Here is a 17,782-nt window from a genome sequence, read left to right as displayed (position 1 = left end):
CTCCGAGGGGGCGGGGCGGGGCCAGCGGCAGGAAGTCCCGCCCCGGAAGCGGCGCTGCTCAGGGCCATGGCGGCTCCCGGGCGGCGGTGCGCTGTGCGGCTGTTCTCAACGCTGCAGTCCCTGCCCGCGCGCCGGGCCTTGCATGACGCGGCCCCGTCACGGGACGTGCTGCTCTTCGAGCACGAAGGGGGTCGCTTCTTCGCCGTCCTCGGGCTGTTCTGCGCTGGCCAGGGCGTCTTCTGGGCTTCCTTAGCCATTGCCGCCTTGGCCCGACCCCCGGCCCCCACTCGGCCTCCGGACGCCGAGTCCCCAGGCCGTGGCCGCCTGGACCTGCGCTCCGCGCTCTGGCGCTACGGCCTTGCCGTCGGCTGCGGCGCCATCGGTAAGGTGTGGGCTGCCTTCCCGGCATGGGTCGAGGAGGGCGGGCACAATCCTCTCTGCTTGGGCAAGAAGACTAAGGGGCTCCCGACCCTCCAGGATGGGCAGGCCACCCTCATAGGTGTGTGGTAACACTGGAGTTGGACGTCCCCGAGCGCCAAGCCCTCATACAGGTTCAGGCTGAAGTCTGCCTCTCACTCTGTGACCTTGAGCGAGTTAGTACTTACGCTCTGGACCCTGTTTTAAAATGGGGATGAACATCTATTAAGGCTGTTGGGAGGAATGACTAATACATGATTGGGATATAAGAGGAGCTCAGTAAATGTTACTATCATCACAATTTTTTTTTTTTTTTATTCGGGGGCACACTGTGTAAGGGTTGCTTCTTAGCTCTCCAGGGAAAACCCCAATCTTTGCTCTTCCTGCAGGTACTCTGGTACTTGGTGCTGGTCTTCTCTTTTCCCTCCGCTCTGTGCGCTCAGTGATGCTGCAGGCTGGAGGGAAGCAAGTAACCCTCACCACTCATGCCCCCTTTGGCTGGGGTGCCCATTTTACAGTGCCCTTGAACCAAGTATCCTGCATGGCCCACCGGGGTGAAGTCCCTGCCATGTTGCCTCTGAAGGTCAAAGGCCGACGATTCTACTTCCTCTTGGACAAAGCTGGACATTTCCCCAACACGAAACTCTTTGACAACACTGTGGGTGCCTACCGTAGCTTGTGAAGAAACCACCTCAGGTCACTCACCCCTCCCAGAGGGGAATCAAAACTGAACCTTAGGGATGGGGTGACAACCAGGGTCACACAAGAGGCGAAAAATTCATTAACAGCAAATAAAGGAGCAGTCATCCCAAGGGCAGCTACCTGTCAGTACCTCAGAGTTTTGATCCGTGTCTGTTTCGCCTTCACTCCTTACTCCCATCCACCCTACCTACAGTGCTTTACACCAAGAACTCAGTACTGAGATGAAGAAAGAAAGTAATATAATACTTTGGTACAAAAACAGCTGTAGGAAGAGGGGGTCTGTTAATCATGTTTCCCTCCTGGAGGGAAAACTCAGGCTCCCAGCCGTGTGGGCCATGTGGGGGCAAGAGGACTGCAGGCACTTGGGCACGGAGTCTGGCGGCAGGAGTACTCTTTGGTTAGTCTTCAGGAATGGGAAAGGCGTGACCCAACAAGAGCATCTGTCTCAGAGCTCCATACAGGGTCCCCCCTCTCCAGAGGCCGGTATGGGGTGGCTTCAGACTTCCACTGCACGACCTGGAGCACCAAGACCACACACCACAAAACCAGATTCACCCAAGAAGAGGTCTGTGGGAGACAGGAACAGGAGTGTGAGGAGTGGGCCCATCTCGAATCCAGTTCCACCCACATACCACTCTTAGCTGTTCACTGTCAGGCCGTCAAGCCTTCAGCTCCTCTCAGCCCCTCACTGGTGGGCCAAGCTCAGAGTACACTGGTGAGCACTCTTACAACTACAGATTGTGTTATATGATTCATTATGTGAATCTGTGTATCCCTCAATCTCCACCCAGTCTTTCATATCCCAGGACCTCACTTCAGCATTGTGTAGGTTGGAGTAAAACTGCAGAGTGGTTCCAGGGGGTATCCATGGAGTTTTCTGGGCATCAGAGCAGCTGTGAGGTCAAAGAGACAGTTGTGAGAAAGGGGAGACATACCCTAAATACCCTTGTGCTCCAGTGCCCCTTTGAGAACTGATGGGGATATAAAACGGGGTGTAAAGGATCCCCTCTACAGAGGGAAGGTAGTCAGCCCCAGCCAGGCTTCCCTCCCCCTCCCATTACCTAGTTATGTTCAGGGAGATGATGGATTTGCAGAGGGAACTGGTGCCAAATCGAAGGATACAGGCAGACACTAAGACCAGGAAGATGGCTATAGCTGAGATGGCCAGTGCAATGCGGAGCCCTATCGGGCCTCTATAAGGAGGGAGAGAATAAACCTTGTGGTTGAGGTGGGACTCCTCCCACGGCAGCCCCCGGCCCTCAGAGTGGGCAGTCACCTGTGGCAATCCTCGATGCAGCTGCTGTAGACCCAGAAGAGCAGAAGCAGGAGACAGTAGAGGGCCAGCAGGCCAGAGGCCCCAGCCACAAAGTAGCAGAGAGATGGGGCCGAGGGTCGGGACAAGGCCAGGGAGGAGCCATTCAGGGCAGCCACACCATACAGGGGACAGCTGCCACTGAAGGAGCCCTGTGGAAAGAAGCTGCTGAGTCCTAGATTTCAGGCTAGTGACTCTGGATGCAGGCTCATGGCAGGTGTTGGGGATAATCTAGACCAGGGCCGCCCTAGGGAGTTACTTGCGCATTGTCAGTTCCTGTTTCTGGGCCAGTAGATCAATGAGTCTGCTGGGGAAATCAAACCTGCAGTGAGTGGCCAGAAGGATCAGGAAATAGGCGGTAGTTATAAAATACAAAGAGCTTCACAGGTGCCTCACAAGTTCTGGTCTCCCCTCCTGCAGAAACCCTAGAGTAGAACCAGAACTGTGTGACCTTCAGCTATCTCCGATGTTTTCTGATCTGTAAAACAGGCGTAATAGCGCCTACTTATAGGGATTAAATGAGCCTGTTTATTAACATGATTGCCTGGCTGCGATAAACACTCAGCCTAAACTTTTGGCTTCTGCTACATCACTATTTTGCCATTTAACACATTCTGTTGCAACCATTTGGTAGTCTGATCATCTCCACTACACTAAGCTTTATTTCTTGAAGTAGCTTAGCACAATAGTGTCTGATTTAGGGGGGCCTGGGCCAACTTGTTTCACAGCCAGGGTGAGGTTATGCAGAGGGAGTCACCAGGCCGGGCTATATTTGATGCTGTTAAGACTCTCCTGAGGACTCGTTCCTTTGCCCAGAGTATCACCTGGGCGGACGGATCGACAGAGCGCGTTTACCGCCGATGCAACGCCGCCGCCGACCAGCCTCACCCGGCCCACCGGCTGAGAGGAGCAGCGTGCCAGAACCCCGCCGGCCCGGACAGCAGCGGACTCTCCGTGGCAGGATCGGCCTGCCCACCCCCGCTTACCCGGCCCGACGGCCGGCCCCGTCCCGCAGCCGCACCTGGGTCCGGGTCAGCGCCGCGGCCGCCACGGCTCCGCATAAGAAGGCGGTAGCGAAGACCACGAGCTCGACGCGTTGCAGCCAAGGCAGAGCCATGGCTCCCTCGCCACCAGGAAGCGCCGCTGTGGGAGCCAACCGCCCAAGCCCCGCCTCATCCGGCGCGACCCACGAGCGTGTAAACGTCACTTCCGGGCGCGGGATTTATTCACAGAGGCCAGCGCCGCCTCAAAGCGGCAGGTACAGCGAGTAGTCCGAGAGCGCCCAGCGGCGGGCCGGGCGGCCGGTGCGGCCGATCATGGGCAGCTTCTGCACGTAACGAGAGGCCGGGCTGGGCCCGTACGGCGCGGGGAAGGCAGTCTGGAAGAGGCGCCCGCGGCATCGCCTCCCTGCTTGCCGTCCGGCGATGATGAAACGGAAGTGAGGGGCCCCCCGCGGGGCGAAACGGCTCTTCTGGAAGACGTCGCGGGTGCCGGCGCCCGGGCCCTGCTGCCGGGGCGCCCCCCGCGCCCGGTGCACGCGCGGCAGCGGCCTGCTCTCAGAGGCGGCGGGCGCAGAGGCCGACGGGGGGCCTCCGCCTCGGGGGCTCTCGTCGCCCTGCGGGCTGACCATGGCGTTGGCGGTCAGCTGCGGCATCTTCCGCACCGAGTCCGGGGCGGCCGCCGGCTCCTTCTTGTCCCCAGGCGGCCGCGGGGCCGTGGGCGCGGGCTGACCCGTGCCAAAGCGGGTGGCCAAGCTGTCACCGAAGAAGGCGTAGAGCTCCCGGTAGATGTCCGCCAGGGTCACCGAAGCGGAAGGAGCCTCCGGTCCCGCGCCTCCTGGCGGCAGCGGGAGACCAGACCCAAAGCCTGGCTCTGCGCTGCCCCCGGAGGGAGACTCCTGCAGGAGAAGGCTGTCCCAGGGCAGGTCGTCTGAGCGCCGGCACCCCCTGCTGCCTGGCCCACCCTTGTTGGGCTCTGCTGCCTGGGCCTTCATCTTCAGCAGTCGTTCTACGGCCACCTACAAGAGCAGAGGGACTAGGATACGAGGACCCTGGGCCTGTCAAGTGTCCCAGAGTAAGCCAGCTGAGCTGCTGTGCTCACGCAGGGAGGAGAGGCTGGAAGGGGCGGGCACTCACCAGAATGGCTCCATAGACTTTGTGCCCATCCGCTTTAACCTGGGCATTGGATACTGAATAATCATCTAGCACAGCCTGCAAATTTGTCCAGTAAGTGGACAGGTGTGGGTACAGGACTCGCTCTACTGCCTGGAAGGGAGAGAAGAATGCAGTGAGTGCCTCTTTTTTGCTTATTGCCTCCCAAGTACCATTTCCCCTGAAAGATCTACTTTTATCTCCGGTACTGAATTTAGGGCTCAATCCTAAATTCCCTGCTTGGCATATTCAGCCAACGTTTGGAAGCTCCTGGATGCCCAAGCCTTAATTAAGCACTGGGAACAAAGATCGGGTACAAAGACATACAAAACAAATACAAAGTGACCCCACTATCACTGACATGTGTGCCAAAGGCTAAGAGGGTGTAAGTAATGCCCCCTGGTAACAGAGAAATTTAGTGGCCAACTGCTACCCTATACAGCCAAGTAATGTCCTGGCGTAGATGTAACCTGGAACTCAGTTCAAACCACTCGTGCAAAAACAAACAACTGATCAGAGACCTGGACTCTGATTATATAATTTTAAATCCTATGTTTAATTTAGGTGAAAGCAATTAAGACTTCACAGAGCAGGTGATGTCTGTGACAGGCTTAGATGGATAAGTTCTTTGGTTAGCCACAGACTGAGAATTTGAAAATGTTGATAAAATTAACAAGTTCCTAGAAAAATAAAACTTAAAGCTGATTCAAGAAAGATGAAAGCTTGGGACTTCCCTGGTGGTCCAGTGGTACAGAATCCACCTTACAATGCAGGGGATGCGGGTTTGATCCCTGGTCAGGGAACTAAGATCCCACATGCTGCGGGGCAACTAAGCCTCTGTGCCACAACTACTGAGCTCGCGCGCCTCAACTAGAACCCACGCGCTCTGGAACCCACGTGCCACCACTACAGAGCCCACACGCCCTGGAGCCTGCACACCACAACTAGAGAGAAGCCCGCGTGCTGCAACGAAAGATCCCGCCTGCCACAACTAAGACCCGACGCAGCCAAAAATAAAGAAAGAAAAGAAATTTTAAAAAAAGAAATATGAAAGCTCAAATAATTCTGTAACCATAGTAGTTAAAAATAACCACAAAACACCATGCCAGAATTTACAGTCTACAGACATTCAAGGAAAAGAGCGTCTCAATAAAATAAAATAAAATTTAATTTAAAAATATAAAGTATAAAAAATAAATACTCCCTCCCTACCTCATCCCATAAAGCCAGTATAACCCTGATACTAAAACCATGTAAGGACAGTATGTGAGGAAACTTAATGATTGATTTCACTCATAAATAGAGATAAATCATTTAAAATTTTAGTAAAGGGCTTCCCTGGTTAAGAACCCGCCTGCTGGGGCCTTCCCTGGTGGTGCAGTGGTTACGAATCCGCCTGCCAACGCAGGGGACACGGGTTCGAGCCCTGGTCCAGGAAGATCCCACATGCCACGGAGCAACTAAGCCCGTGCGCCACAACTACGGAGCCTGCGCTCTAGAGCCCGCGAGCCACAACTACTGAAGCCCGTGCACCCTAGAGCCCGTGCTCCACAATAAGAGAAGCCACCGCAATGAGAAGCCTGCGCACCGCAACTAGAGAAAACCCGCACGCAGCAATGAAGACCCAACACAGCCAAAAAAATAAAATAAAATAAAAAATAAAAAAAGAACCCGCCTGCCAATGCAGGGGACACGGGTTCGAGCCCTGGTCCAGGAAGATCCCACATGCCACAGAGCAACTAAGCCCGTGCGCCACAACTACTGAGCCTGCGCTCTAGAGCCCGCGAGCCACAACTACTGAGCCCATGTGCCACAACTACTGAAGCCCACGCACCTAGAGCCCGTGCTCTACAACAAGAGAAGCCACCGCAATGAGAAGCCCGCGCACCGCAGTGAAGAGTAGCCCCCGCTCGCCGCAACTAGAGAAAGCCCATGCACAGCAACAAAGACCCAATGCAAACAAAAATAAATAATAATTTTAAAAATAATAATAATGAAATTTTAGTAAAGCCAACAGTATATAAAAAATGTATTATATTCCAATAAAAGTTTTGCATTTTTTTAAAGACTATACCATGACTAAATTGAGTTTATCCTAGAAATGTAAAGATGGTTTACTATTAGAAAATCTATATAGGGAATTCCCTGGCAGTCCAGTGGTTAGGACTCAGCGCTTTCACTGCCGGGGCCGGGGTTCATTCCCTGGTTGGGGAACTAAGATCCCACAAGCTGTGTGATGCAGCCAAAAAAATAAACAAAACACTATGTATACAATTAATCACATTAACAGATAAAAGCAGGAAAACCTTAGGATCAATTCAAAAGATACAGAAAGACCATTTGATAAAAGTTAACAAAAAGTAATAATAAAACTAAGAATATAATTTCCTTAACCTGAGAAAGGTATCTATCTATAAACACACAAAGTAAACATCAGCCTAAATAGGAAAGGTTACTGTTAACACTTTTTTTAAAATTGGAAATGAGACAAGGATGCCCATTATCATCATATGTAAAATGATATTAGTGATCCTAACAATAAAATAATAAAAAGAAATTAAAGGCATTAGGTTTGGGAATTCCCTGGTGGCCCAGTGGTTAGGACTCCACACTTTCACTGCCAAGGGCCCAGGTTCGATCCCTGGTCAGGGAACTAAGATCCCACAAGCCGTGTGGTGTGGCCCAAAAAAAAAAAAAAAAAAAAAAGAATTCAAAAAAATAAATAAAGGCATAAGGTTTTAAAAAAGACAAAGCTGTCATTTGCACATGATATGATCCACCTTAAAAACCCAGAATAATCCACAGTTAAAAATGACAGTTTAATAAAGTAGCTGAATCAATACACAAGTCAATTGTGTTTCTATACACCAGTAAGAAATTAATACCATGAAAAGAAGACACAACAGTGTCAAAAATAGCAAGAATCTAGGAATAAACTGAATAAAGTATTTGTAGGTTCTCTTCAGGGAAAATTATGAAAGGATCCTGAAAGACAGTGAAAGACCTAAAAAAATGGAGAGAGATGACAGGTTCTTGGACAAGAAAGACTTTCTAACTACAAATGGGAGCTCTTACAGCTCTGCGAGAAAAGCCAGGGTCCTCACCTTCCAGCCAAGGGCGTGCAGCCCCACCACAGCCCCGTAGTGAGAGCAGAGAGGCCTCACAGGATCTGCCAAGACCTTCTGCAGGGAGAGCAGGATCTGCTGATAGAGGCCACTTACAAGGTCCCCATGAGTCCTGCGGGAGCAACATTCAGTCAGGGGAATGAGGCACAGCACTGCCCAGCTGGACTCAAGTCCCAGCACACAGAGCAAACAGCAGCTGTATGGCACACTGGGGTGAGTGAAAGAGGCGTCTGGGCCGAGAGGCCCAGGACCTGAGGGCTGACGGACCAAACCCCTGGCACGTTCGTCACCCATTTGTAGAATCCCCGGGTGCCACGGCACACCAGCTCGGAAGATCGAAGGGAAGAGGCTCCCGACCTCTCAACAGAGCGCCTCAAAGCCAGAAGTTTCACCCCATCTACCCCAACCCACTCAGCTCTGCAGCAGTCCTGCCCTTTGATCAGCACTAGGCCCAGCAGCTACCAGAAGATGTGGCTGAGCAGGAGGGCAGCTCCATCCCGCAGAGTCCAGTGGTCATTCAGCGGGTTGATGGAGGCAGCCAGTGGCTCCAGGACACAGTAGAGGACACTGCCTACCAGGGAGCGGACATAGGGCCCCAGGCAGAGGTGTGGGTTCCGAACTAGGCTCCGTGCCACTTGCAAGAGCCGGTGTAGCTGCTCCAGGTCGTGGCTTACAGATTTCACCTGTCGGGAGGAGAGGGCTGCTTAGGGGGACACAAGGGTGCACAAGAGCCTGCTCTTCTGGTGGCACCTGCCCGTGAGCCCCACAGGCTGCTGCATCATCTCCTCCCCACGAAACATCCTCCCCTGCAGTCTGGTCACTTACCCCACTGACCACATAAACAAAGTACGGCAGGAGCGCTGCGATCTTCGAGTTGGTCTGCAAGTCCTGGAGAGCAACCTGAAATGGAAGGGGCCACACTGCACGGTCCACCAGCCCCAAGTATAAACTGACATTTTTTTTTAAAGAACAATTTAGCACCTATGTAGTAAAATTTTATTAAACGTTCAAACTCTGTGACTCAGCAATTCTACAAATTTAACCCACTACAAAAGAAACCCACTCACACATACCCACATACAGATAGCACTATCTGTAATGTAATAATAAACTGAATACAACCTAAATGTCCAACATATTTTTAACTGAGTAAAGCAGTTATTCTAAAACCAGACGTTTAGTGTAATACCACTGGTTGATGGTAAACTATGTATAGTTTATACATACAAAAAAAAAAGGTGAGTGGGTGATTCTACAGAATTTCACTTTCTACTTTGTATGATTTTATATTACAGTACTTCTATTATAAACATATGCTGGTATTACTTTTTTTTTTTTGGCTGCGTTGGGTCTTAGTTGTGGCGTAACTGCTCCTCCCTAGTTGTGGCGTGCGAGCTGAGTAGTTGCAGTACATAGGCTTAGTTGCCCCGTGGCATGTGGGACCTTAGTTCCCTGACCAGGTATCGAACCCATGTCCCCTGCATTGGAAGGCGGATTCTCAACCACTGGACCACCAGGGAAGTCCCCTGGTACTACTCTCATAAGCAGAAAAAAGAGAGTAGGTAAATGAGTAAAACCATCTTAGCCCTGAACCTCCACCACCTGTGCCCTTCCAACTCCTCTGGATAAAGACCCTAAGTTCAGGTTCTGTGAAAGCGGACAGCAGCTAGTGAGGAAGGAGCTCAGCTCCCAGGCCCCATATCCAGCCACTGCACTGTTGCCTGGGGACCAGCAGCCAAGTTTCTAAGGCAGGGAAGTATAGTAACAACAGTCCTAACTTTGCAAGGGAAGTAACAGCAGCAGCCAGACATGGAAGATGTAAAACCCTCAAACAGAGAGAGGCCACATGGTCAAGCAGACCACCAAACTAGTCCTCGTCTGACTCTGGACAGAAGAGGCCTGGCACGGGCACTGTCCAGCGGGCCCTGTGGAGCCCAAGAGGCTAAAGCAGCAGGGCTGGCATGAGGTCTGGCCAGGCACCCTAACCTGGCCCCCTCTACTTCCTCTTCTCCTTTCCCTCTCAAGTCCAGGCAAATGAAAGCTACCACGTGGATGCCCCATGTGGCTCCAGGTCAACAGATGCCCCAAAGGGTGGGCTCTGGATTAAGGCGTGGGGAGGCTGACCACCTGAGCCCCCCACAGGGCCCTGCTGAGCTGCCCATTCCCTAAGGAACAAGGGTTCCTACTAGAGTAGGCAGAGGAGTCAGCGCTGGCGGAGGGCCAGCCGCAGAGCAGCTTCTGCCCACATCAGTCACTCGGCGTTCAGAGGACAGAAGGAGGCACCTGAAGGAATTCCATGGGGACCTGAAGGTTGGACTTTGTGCCCCAATTCAGGCCCACGTGCGCACCTTCATCAGCTGTGGATCATCCCCCAGCACAGCCCGAGTCACTTGCTGGTAGTACTTGAGAAGGTCGTCAGTCAGTGAAGACACAGCGCTGGGCACTGCCAGAGGGTGGGCAGAAGGTGGTCAGGGTGGAGCCCTGCCCTCTGCCAGCCTCCCCGCCTGCCCCCAACAACCACCGCCATTCCCACACCCCCACAAGGAGCCCGTCCCGACAGGACGCCCGGAGCACGGAGTTGCCAGCCCCTCCGAGCAGCCCGCTCAGCCCTGACCTTGCAAGCTCTCCACGCCCAGCTCTGTACGCTGCCTCCCACCTGCCCTCTGCTGGGCAGACGCCTGCTTAGTCCCCGAGTTCCAAGGTCATAAGCCTCAGGCTCTGTGAAGCTCCATTCAGCAGACCCTGGAAGTGTGACACCTCAGGGACCCCAGCAAGCTGCCCAGACTTCTGTACTAGCATCCAACATGGCATCACGATCGGTCTTAAGTCTGGGGCGCTACCTCCAACTCTGAGGCCTCGGGGCAGGGAGCAGCGCCCACGCAGGGCAGGCACCCCTCAGGCACGGAAAATTCTTGTCAGGTGAAGACTCAGAGGTGCAGAGGCACCACCCTCAGCTCCTAAGGGAGGGACGTCCAGGCAGAGGGCCCATTCCCCGCACTGCCCCTTACCCGATCCTTGAGGGGCCAGGTTCCCTTTGCCATCTAGGTAGGAGACATGAACTAGAACCAGAGCGGAGAGATGGGTCAGCCTGGGGTTCTGCCCCTTGTGATACCACCCACCCTTCTGAGTTCCGCCCCATCCACCAGCCAGCCCATCACCACTCCTCCGACAACCCAACTCCTGTGCCCACCCCATGCAGGACCCCGGCGGTCACCTCTCACAGCTGTCTCGGCGCAGCCTTTGGGGATGTTGGTGGCCAGGGCCAGCTCCACCAGGTTCACCTCTCGGTCCTCGGGGAAGTAGAGCTCACCCTCCCTGGCAGGGCGCAGGGGCAGCGCCTCCTGGGACCCATAACCACACACAGCCTGAGTGAAGAGACGATTGGGCCGAATCCAGGGAGGGAAGAGGTGCTCTACCGACCAGGGCACGGAGCCTATGTTTGCGGGAAGTCCAGAGGTCCTGAGAAGAGGGGGGATGCCCGGGGATCCAGGCCCTTCACTGGGAACTTGGCTGGAGCATCCGGTATTCGCTGAGTCAAGGAGTAGAATGCGGTCCCTCCTCACGGATCCACAGGGACTCAGAACCCCACCCCCAGGCTGCTGGTCCTCCACCTCACACGTGCCCAACTTTGAAAACCCTCTTCTCTTCTAAACATGATCTTCCTCCCTGGACCCACCGCCCCGGAACAGCTATGCAGGACATTCTAACCCCTACACTTGTGCTCAGGCCCCTCCCTCACCCAGAATGCCCTCTTTTCCTTGTGACTTAGTCTAATCCCAGCCTCCCTTTCAGGTTCAGCTCAACTTCCATCTCTTCCAAGAAACCTCCCCTAACCTCCTGGCCTCCGTGGCCGCCTCTCCCTCTCTGAACTCCTGGCCCTTGGGGGCTGGGCCCGGCACATGTGCTGTGGTGGCTGTGACCTTCCCTCGTGTGTGCACTGGGTCTTCACATCTCGCTGCACTGCCAGCCCTGAGCTGGGCGTGCAGGAGGGCTCGTGCCAACTGAGCCTTCCGCAGCCGGCACCCCACTCACCTCCACGCTGCTCCATCTGAGGGCCCTGTTGAAATCCTCGACAGTCAGCTTCCGCCGTTTGGTGTGTTTCATGAATTGAGAGCTATTCTGGGAGGGGAGGAACAGAGTCAGTCAAGCGACAGGGAACAGGGGGCAAACAACTCCCAACGTCACATCTCCTCCCTGTGACTCAGTTTCTCACGTGCAGGATGTGACTATGAACCTGCCTGGCCTGCCCAGCACACGGGGAGGTGCCCAGCACACGAGGAGGTGCCCAGCACACGAGGAGGTGCCCAGCACACGAGGAGGTGCCCAGCACACGAGGAGATGCCCAGCAAGCGCTTTGTTCGCCGGAAGCCCGGCTGGCTGGAAGCGGGCTCTGGAGAGGGCGGGCACCGCCTCCACTGCATTCCCTCTGAGCAGGGAGTAGGTGCCTGACATGTACTTGCTGAATAAACCCCTGGTGGAGGGGGCAGTCAAAGGGAGGGACAAGGAGAGGGGGAGTGTACCTGGGTGGCCTCTCTGAGACGGTAGCACACGTCCTCCGCGAGCAGGGCCGCCACCTCATCGCTCAGCTCCAGGCCTGTGCTCTCTGCCATGAGCCGGACGGACTCCCGAGGGATCTCCACGAACCGCCGCTCTTCTCGCTCCGACATGGCCCCGATGGAGCTGGGAGCGGGGAGGGAGGTGTGAAAGGCCAGCCCAGGCTCCCTCAGAGCCTGGGAGCCTGACTCAAGGCCCTCGAAACCAGTCTTGCTGCTCTTGCTCCAGAATCCCTGAACAAGGAGTCACAATGGCTCTGAGTGTCCAGGTGAGGAAACCTGAGGCTCAGAGCAAGAAACAGACTTGAGCTGGACCAGAGGGCAGACAACAGTGCCACCTGAGAAACTGCCTGGCCTTGGGTTGCACAGAACTGGGTCCCAGCCCTGCTCTACCACCTCCGATGTGAACCTGGCTGAGACCCTCATCAGCCTGAGCCCTGGTAAAATAGTGGCAATAATCCCTGCCCTCCCTAACTCACAGGGTTGAGGTGAGGATGAAAGGAAATGAGGTAGGAGAAACTCAGGGTCTAGAAAGCTACACAAATGGAAAATGTTACAATCACTACTAATAAACAAAAACTTCATGCCTTCTTCCTTCTGATCCTTGCTGCAACCGCTACGGACTAAACACTGATGAAAAGACTACTTTTACCCTGACAGTCCCTTGCTCAAAAGTCTTCAATACTTCTCCACCACTCATAAAAGGAAAGTCCCAACTCCCTGGCTCAGCATACCGTGTTTGGTCCCAAATCCCCACAGCTGATCAAGCTGACCCGTCCCCCCAGTAAGGCCGCCTCGTGTCTTCCAACCTGCCTTGCGCCCCACTGCCAGGGCTTGGGCTGGTCTGTCCCCCACCTTATTCCAAGCCCGCACACCCTCCTCTTTCTTTCCTAAAGCAGAAGCAGTCTGTCCTTTGAGGTCTTCCTGCCCTATGTGCCATCTGGGACTGTCAGGCTTTTAGTAGCTGGGCTTTCCGCCCATGTGTCTGGTCTTCCCCAGTTTGGCTATGAGCCCTAAACGCAGGAACCTGCTCTTCCGTTCACAGGATATGGCAGAATAAGAAGGCACGAAAACAGCAGCTGGTGACTACTCCAACAGCACAGCCCACAATTCGAAGGTTGGCCCTCACGGACCAAAGTGAGGCATCAGCACCATGGGCAGCGACGCCCACCCAGCTTCACAGTGACCCACCCAGGCACTGCCCCACCACTCCTCTCTGACAAGGCTCAGTGGGTCACCAGTGACCTCCAGGTCCCTAAATCCAGTGGGCACCCTACCTGGTCTCCCTGCAGCATTTCTCCCAATGGCTCCTCATTGCCTTTGGAATAAAAAACTAACCTGTGCCCCATGGCTCCAAGGCCCCGCATGTGTGGCTACATCTGCAAACACCTCTTTCCACTCTCTCGTGTTCTGCATACCCGTGGCCTCTTTCCATTTCCTCAAAAACACCTTATTTCAGGACATTCATACATTGTTTCCTGCACTTGAAACGCTCTCCTCCTCTACCCCCAATCCCTTTGTCCAGTGAGCTCCTAGTCGCTCCTTCAGATCTCAGTCTCAAATGTCGCTTGCTCAGGGAACTCGTCTCAGACCCCCACCATGGGCCAGTACTTTACCTCCCAAAGCAGTTAACAGTTTGTAATTATATACTTGTGTAACTTTCCGATTAACACCTACCTCCCCACTAGATTGTAAGCTCCACGCCAGCAAGGATCACGCCTTTTTGCTCACCTTTGCATCCCCAGCTGTCAGGCACTGCGTCTGCACATAACACGCCCTCAATAAACACTTGCTGAAAAAACGAATAAAGAATAGCGATTTTTCTAAGCACATGCTATGCCTGAGGCATCGAGCTAAGTGCTTTCTATGGCTTCCGCCTCATTTTGTCCACATTAACAATGAGATAGGTATTATGTAAGTATCATGTCTATTTCACAGCCAAGGAAATCAAAGCTCAAAGAGGTTAAATGTTAAATGACTTTCCTAAAATCATCTGGCGAGCACTACCTGGGTAGGGAGCAAGAACTCAACTATCGTTCTAATCATGAGGAGCGGCGGGCTGTGTGGGGAACAAGGCCTGGATTCCCAGCCAGGAGACTTGGCGTTGGAAACCCGCCAATGGATAATTGTTAAGCTTCTTTCTCCACCTGTAAAATGGGAGCACGAAGTCCTGCCCACACGGAAGGCGCCGAGGGGTTTTCCCTGTTACGTGCCCACATTACAATCCACAAAGTCCGGGCTCCGACCAAGGTCTCCCGCTCTTCAACCTCCTCTCCTCCACATCCTCAGCCACTAGCCATACTGTTAACGAGGCGTGGGAACTGACCTCTACCGGTCTCCGTGATGCGCATCCTCCCACCCAGCCTCGCTTCATCCTAGATCTAGAGGTGGTGGGGTACGGGGGAGGAGGTCAGAGGTTACCGAACTTGGGTCACGTGGTCAGCGAAGGGGGCGGGCCCCCAGCGGAGCTGGCTCCCAGGCCGGTGAGCGCGCGGCCCACAGCAGGACGGGCCTTCGAGGGCCTGCTCACCTGAGGGCTCCGGCACGGCGAAGGCGGTTACCGAGACGGCGGTAACGGTGACGGTGACGGTGGTGGCAGCGGCACTGGCTCCCACTCACCCAGCTCGCACTAATTCCCTCTCTCGGCGCTCAGGCTCCGCCCTCTACAAACACAGCCAATCGACGAGCGCCTTGAGGAGTTCCCGCCCACCAGAAGACTACCCGCTACCCGATTGGCCACTGTGATGGCGCTGTAAAAGGCTCAGGGCGCCAGAGGTCACGTGATGCTGAAGACTCGCGCTTCTTAAAGCAACAGCTCTTGGGAGCTTTGCGGGGTGTGTATGGTTCGGTGTACGTTTTAATAACCATGTTCTCGAGGAAAGTGTACGCATTCCCTTGTCTACTCCTGAGTTTCAGAGCACTTGCATTTACACGAATGCATTGATGCTTTAGACTTCGGCGTCTGCGTTGGTTTTGCTGCCCGCTTGGTGGGGATCAGCTTACCTCTCCCACATCACCTGCCACTTCCCCTTCCGGAAGGTTGGATGGGGCTCTCAGTAGGTATTCTCTGCCGGCAAAAGAGTCTTCTGACTGGGCCAAACACACCCCTTGCAAGCTCTAGACTCCAGGGCTCTACCCATTCGGGCACCCTACCTCGTATCCTCCCCATTTCTGTCCAATAAGCCAAATATAAGCCCTCACCTAACCTCGCACACTTCCCTGACCGTCTTAACACGCACACGCTTTCCCGAATTGGGACAGTTCTCAATTGAAAAGCAGTGGGCTTAGTGAGTCAGACCGACACGGGTTCAAACTCTGATACTGCTTTTGAGCAAATTACCTAAGCGCATTTCCCCCATCTACAAAATGGAGTGATAATACCCACCTCACAGGGTTATTGTAGATTAAATGAGATAAAATGTAGATTGACAGTTGGTAGTTGAATTTTCACTCACACATCACGGGGCAGACAGTGAATTAATTCCTTTATGTTCATCCAAGATGGGACCATTTGCAATGGTCTATTATAGAAAGGAGCTTTCTGTAGGGGAGCATGAATGTATACATCCTTGCCCTTCTCCCTCTCAGGGTTAGATGCTGCTGCTTCTAGAAAAGAAGATCCTCTGAGACCAGAGCTGAGAAGGCCAGATGGACGGGACTGGGGTTGCCATAGAAACACCACCTAAGGGGACTGTGGCCCTGCTGAGTCTCTTCCAGTCATATTCAGAATGATACTTGGAGTAGTTTCAGGACTGTGCTTGGTCACTGGAGTGTCTGCTCACCTATGCATGAAGGGAAGGGGGGGCTCCTCTAAGGTTCTGAGTCTGAGATCAGCTCAGATCTCCTGGCTGCTGGCAGACCTCGTTGCAAAGGTGTTATTGGTAGGGACAGCCACTGGCAACCTTGGCAGCGTGAGACAATGAAGAGAGGATGGCCTGCAGGCCTGTAGGATGCAGTAAAGCTGTATGCAAGCTGTCTGGGGCTGATGTGTCTCCAGCTTGAGTCAAAGCAGTAATGAGACCCACATGGCCATAGATGGGAGAAAGGTGGCTCCCACTCACTCCCCAGCCACCCAATGCCTGGCAAGAAAAGCTATGATGGTTTTAGAGTTAGACGATTAAAAAAAAATTTTTAAATAACAGCTACACTACTCATTAGTTGTGTGACCTTAGGCATGTTTAGTTCATCCCTCCGACCTGTTTTATCATCTGTCAAGTGGGGTGACAGAATGTTACATGGAACTGTTGTGAAAATTCAATAATGTGTGTAAAGGATTTAACACGTTACCAGGCACATACTCCTGTCACTATTAAGCCTATGACCTCTTTAAGAGGCTGTAACTTCCTGGGAATTCCCTGGTGGTCCAGTGGTTAAGACTCTGTGCTTTCACTGCTGAGGGCCTGGGTTAAATCCCTGGTCAGGGAACTAAGATCCCAAAGCTGCATGGCCAAAAAAAAAAGAGGCTGTAACTTCCAGACTCGCCTAGTACCAAACCTTAAAAGATCAGAAGAGTCCAGGACCATCTCCAGGCCATCCCCACTTACTCGCTTCCCCATCCAGTGCCAGCCTTCTCAGTGCCACACCCCATATCCTCACCAGCAGTTCCATGAGCTGCTTCTCTGTCCATCAGTCTCTTCCTTCTGGCCTGGTTTTACTACTGGGGTATCCCCGACACAATTTACGGATGCATGATTCCATTTGAGAACTTGAGAAGAACTTTACTTTCAGTGAGACACGTTTAGGGCCTAGGCAAAATCCCTGCAACCTGTGTAAGCAACTCTGTAATCAACTCAGTGTTGGGAAGTGGTTTCACAACTTGAACATTGTTTCCGTGGCAAAATTCATTACAAATCCAGCACAGAAACTTTCCTGGGTTCAACACACTTGGGAAAACTGGCACAGTGCTGAGAACTGGAGATACAAAAATCAAAAGGATGCATATGAATCTATAATTATCTCAATAAAATAATTGAAATTTTATGTAATAAAAAAATGGAAAGGGAGACAAGAAGGAAATAATGTGTTTTGTGACATACTTTAGAGGTATGAATGGAAGAGCCTACCTCCGTCCAGGAGTGGTGAGGCGAGGGGAAGGGAAACACATTCAAATGCCTTTTCCTTACCAGGTTAAAGGCAGTATTCTGGATGCTTCATAACAGGTCTGGACCTTGGCACGGTTGACATTTGGGGCCAGATGATTCTTTGTTGTGGGGTGGCTGTCCTACACATGGTAGGATATTAGCAGCCTGCCTGGCCTCTACTCACTAGAAGGCAGTCGCATCCCCACCCAGTTGTGACAACAAAAAATGTCATTGCCAAATGTCCCCTGGGGGCCAAGATCACCCCAGGTGATAATCACGGCTTTATATGCACCATATAACAATAATTATAATTAACAGTTGAGTACCTATCGTGGGCCAGGCTCTGTGCCAGCCACTCGCACATACAATCTCTGATACTAGCAGCAACTATCCAAAGAGGGTTATATGATCATTTTAGAATGAGGAAACATAAGGTCACCCA

At 53.1% G+C, this 17,782-nt stretch overlaps 3 protein-coding genes across 6 annotated transcripts; 1 reads left to right on the top strand and 2 right to left on the bottom strand.

Annotated features, from left to right (window-relative positions):
* The first annotated feature begins 48 nt into the window (after positions 1-48).
* TMEM223 (transmembrane protein 223) lies at positions 49-1,248 on the top strand. Its single transcript, XM_059931818.1, has 2 exons — positions 49-382; positions 807-1,248. Exons 1-2 carry the CDS (start codon positions 67-69, stop codon positions 1,097-1,099), a joined length of 609 nt encoding a protein of 202 aa, XP_059787801.1. The 5' UTR covers positions 49-66; the 3' UTR covers positions 1,100-1,248.
* Positions 1,249-1,341: 93 nt separating this feature from the next.
* Positions 1,342-3,615, bottom strand: TMEM179B (transmembrane protein 179B). Its single transcript, XM_059931817.1, has 5 exons — positions 3,453-3,615; positions 2,396-2,583; positions 2,181-2,312; positions 1,934-2,012; positions 1,342-1,686 (listed from the first exon to the last, which is right to left on the bottom strand). Exons 1-5 carry the CDS (start codon positions 3,546-3,548, stop codon positions 1,525-1,527), a joined length of 657 nt encoding a protein of 218 aa, XP_059787800.1. The 5' UTR covers positions 3,549-3,615; the 3' UTR covers positions 1,342-1,524.
* A 19-nt stretch (positions 3,616-3,634) lies between these two features.
* On the bottom strand, positions 3,635-14,909 carry TAF6L (TATA-box binding protein associated factor 6 like). Of its 4 annotated transcripts, none has more exons than XM_059931812.1 (12): positions 14,790-14,909; positions 13,937-14,051; positions 12,227-12,386; positions 11,739-11,825; positions 10,921-11,071; positions 10,715-10,765; positions 10,055-10,149; positions 8,532-8,606; positions 8,169-8,389; positions 7,686-7,818; positions 4,567-4,695; positions 3,635-4,448 (listed from the first exon to the last, which is right to left on the bottom strand). In XM_059931812.1, exons 3-12 carry the CDS (start codon positions 12,371-12,373, stop codon positions 3,678-3,680), a joined length of 1,860 nt encoding a protein of 619 aa, XP_059787795.1. In that variant the 5' UTR covers positions 12,374-12,386; positions 13,937-14,051; positions 14,790-14,909; the 3' UTR covers positions 3,635-3,677. The 4 variants fall into 4 exon arrangements, with proteins under 4 accessions (XP_059787795.1, XP_059787792.1, XP_059787793.1 ...); XM_059931809.1 differs by having other exon boundaries at positions 13,991-14,051; XM_059931810.1 differs by lacking the exon at positions 14,790-14,909 and adding an exon at positions 14,586-14,655 and having other exon boundaries at positions 13,991-14,051.
* Positions 14,910-17,782: the final 2,873 nt, after the last annotated feature.

Source organism: Balaenoptera ricei, chromosome 8, assembly GCF_028023285.1.
Source record: "Balaenoptera ricei isolate mBalRic1 chromosome 8, mBalRic1.hap2, whole genome shotgun sequence".
Lineage (NCBI taxonomy): Eukaryota > Metazoa > Chordata > Mammalia > Artiodactyla > Balaenopteridae > Balaenoptera > Balaenoptera ricei.
This window is presented reverse-complemented; position numbering and strand designations above follow the sequence as displayed.

Bases quoted from the DNA above. Each gene is read 5' to 3' on its own strand.
- TAF6L (XM_059931809.1), bottom strand. The intron at 4,696-7,685 runs GTGAGGACCCTG...TCTCCCTTCCAG, and splicing joins TGCACGCCCTTGGCTGGAAG to GCAGTAGAGCGAGTCCTGTA. The intron at 4,449-4,566 runs GTGAGTGCCCGC...CTGCTCTTGTAG, and splicing joins AAGTCTATGGAGCCATTCTG to GTGGCCGTAGAACGACTGCT.
- TMEM179B (XM_059931817.1), bottom strand. From the start codon at position 3,548: ATGGCTCTGCCTTGGCTGCAACGCGTCGAGCTCGTGGTCTTCGCTACC. The intron at 2,584-3,452 runs GTGCGGCTGCGG...TTCTTTCCACAG, and splicing joins CGGCGCTGACCCGGACCCAG to GGCTCCTTCAGTGGCAGCTG. The intron at 1,687-1,933 runs GTGAGGTCCTGG...TGTCTCCCACAG, and splicing joins CCAACCTACACAATGCTGAA to ACCTCTTCTTGGGTGAATCT.
- TMEM223 (XM_059931818.1), top strand. From the start codon at position 67: ATGGCGGCTCCCGGGCGGCGGTGCGCTGTGCGGCTGTTCTCAACGCTG. The intron at 383-806 runs GTAAGGTGTGGG...CTCTTCCTGCAG, and splicing joins CGTCGGCTGCGGCGCCATCG to GTACTCTGGTACTTGGTGCT.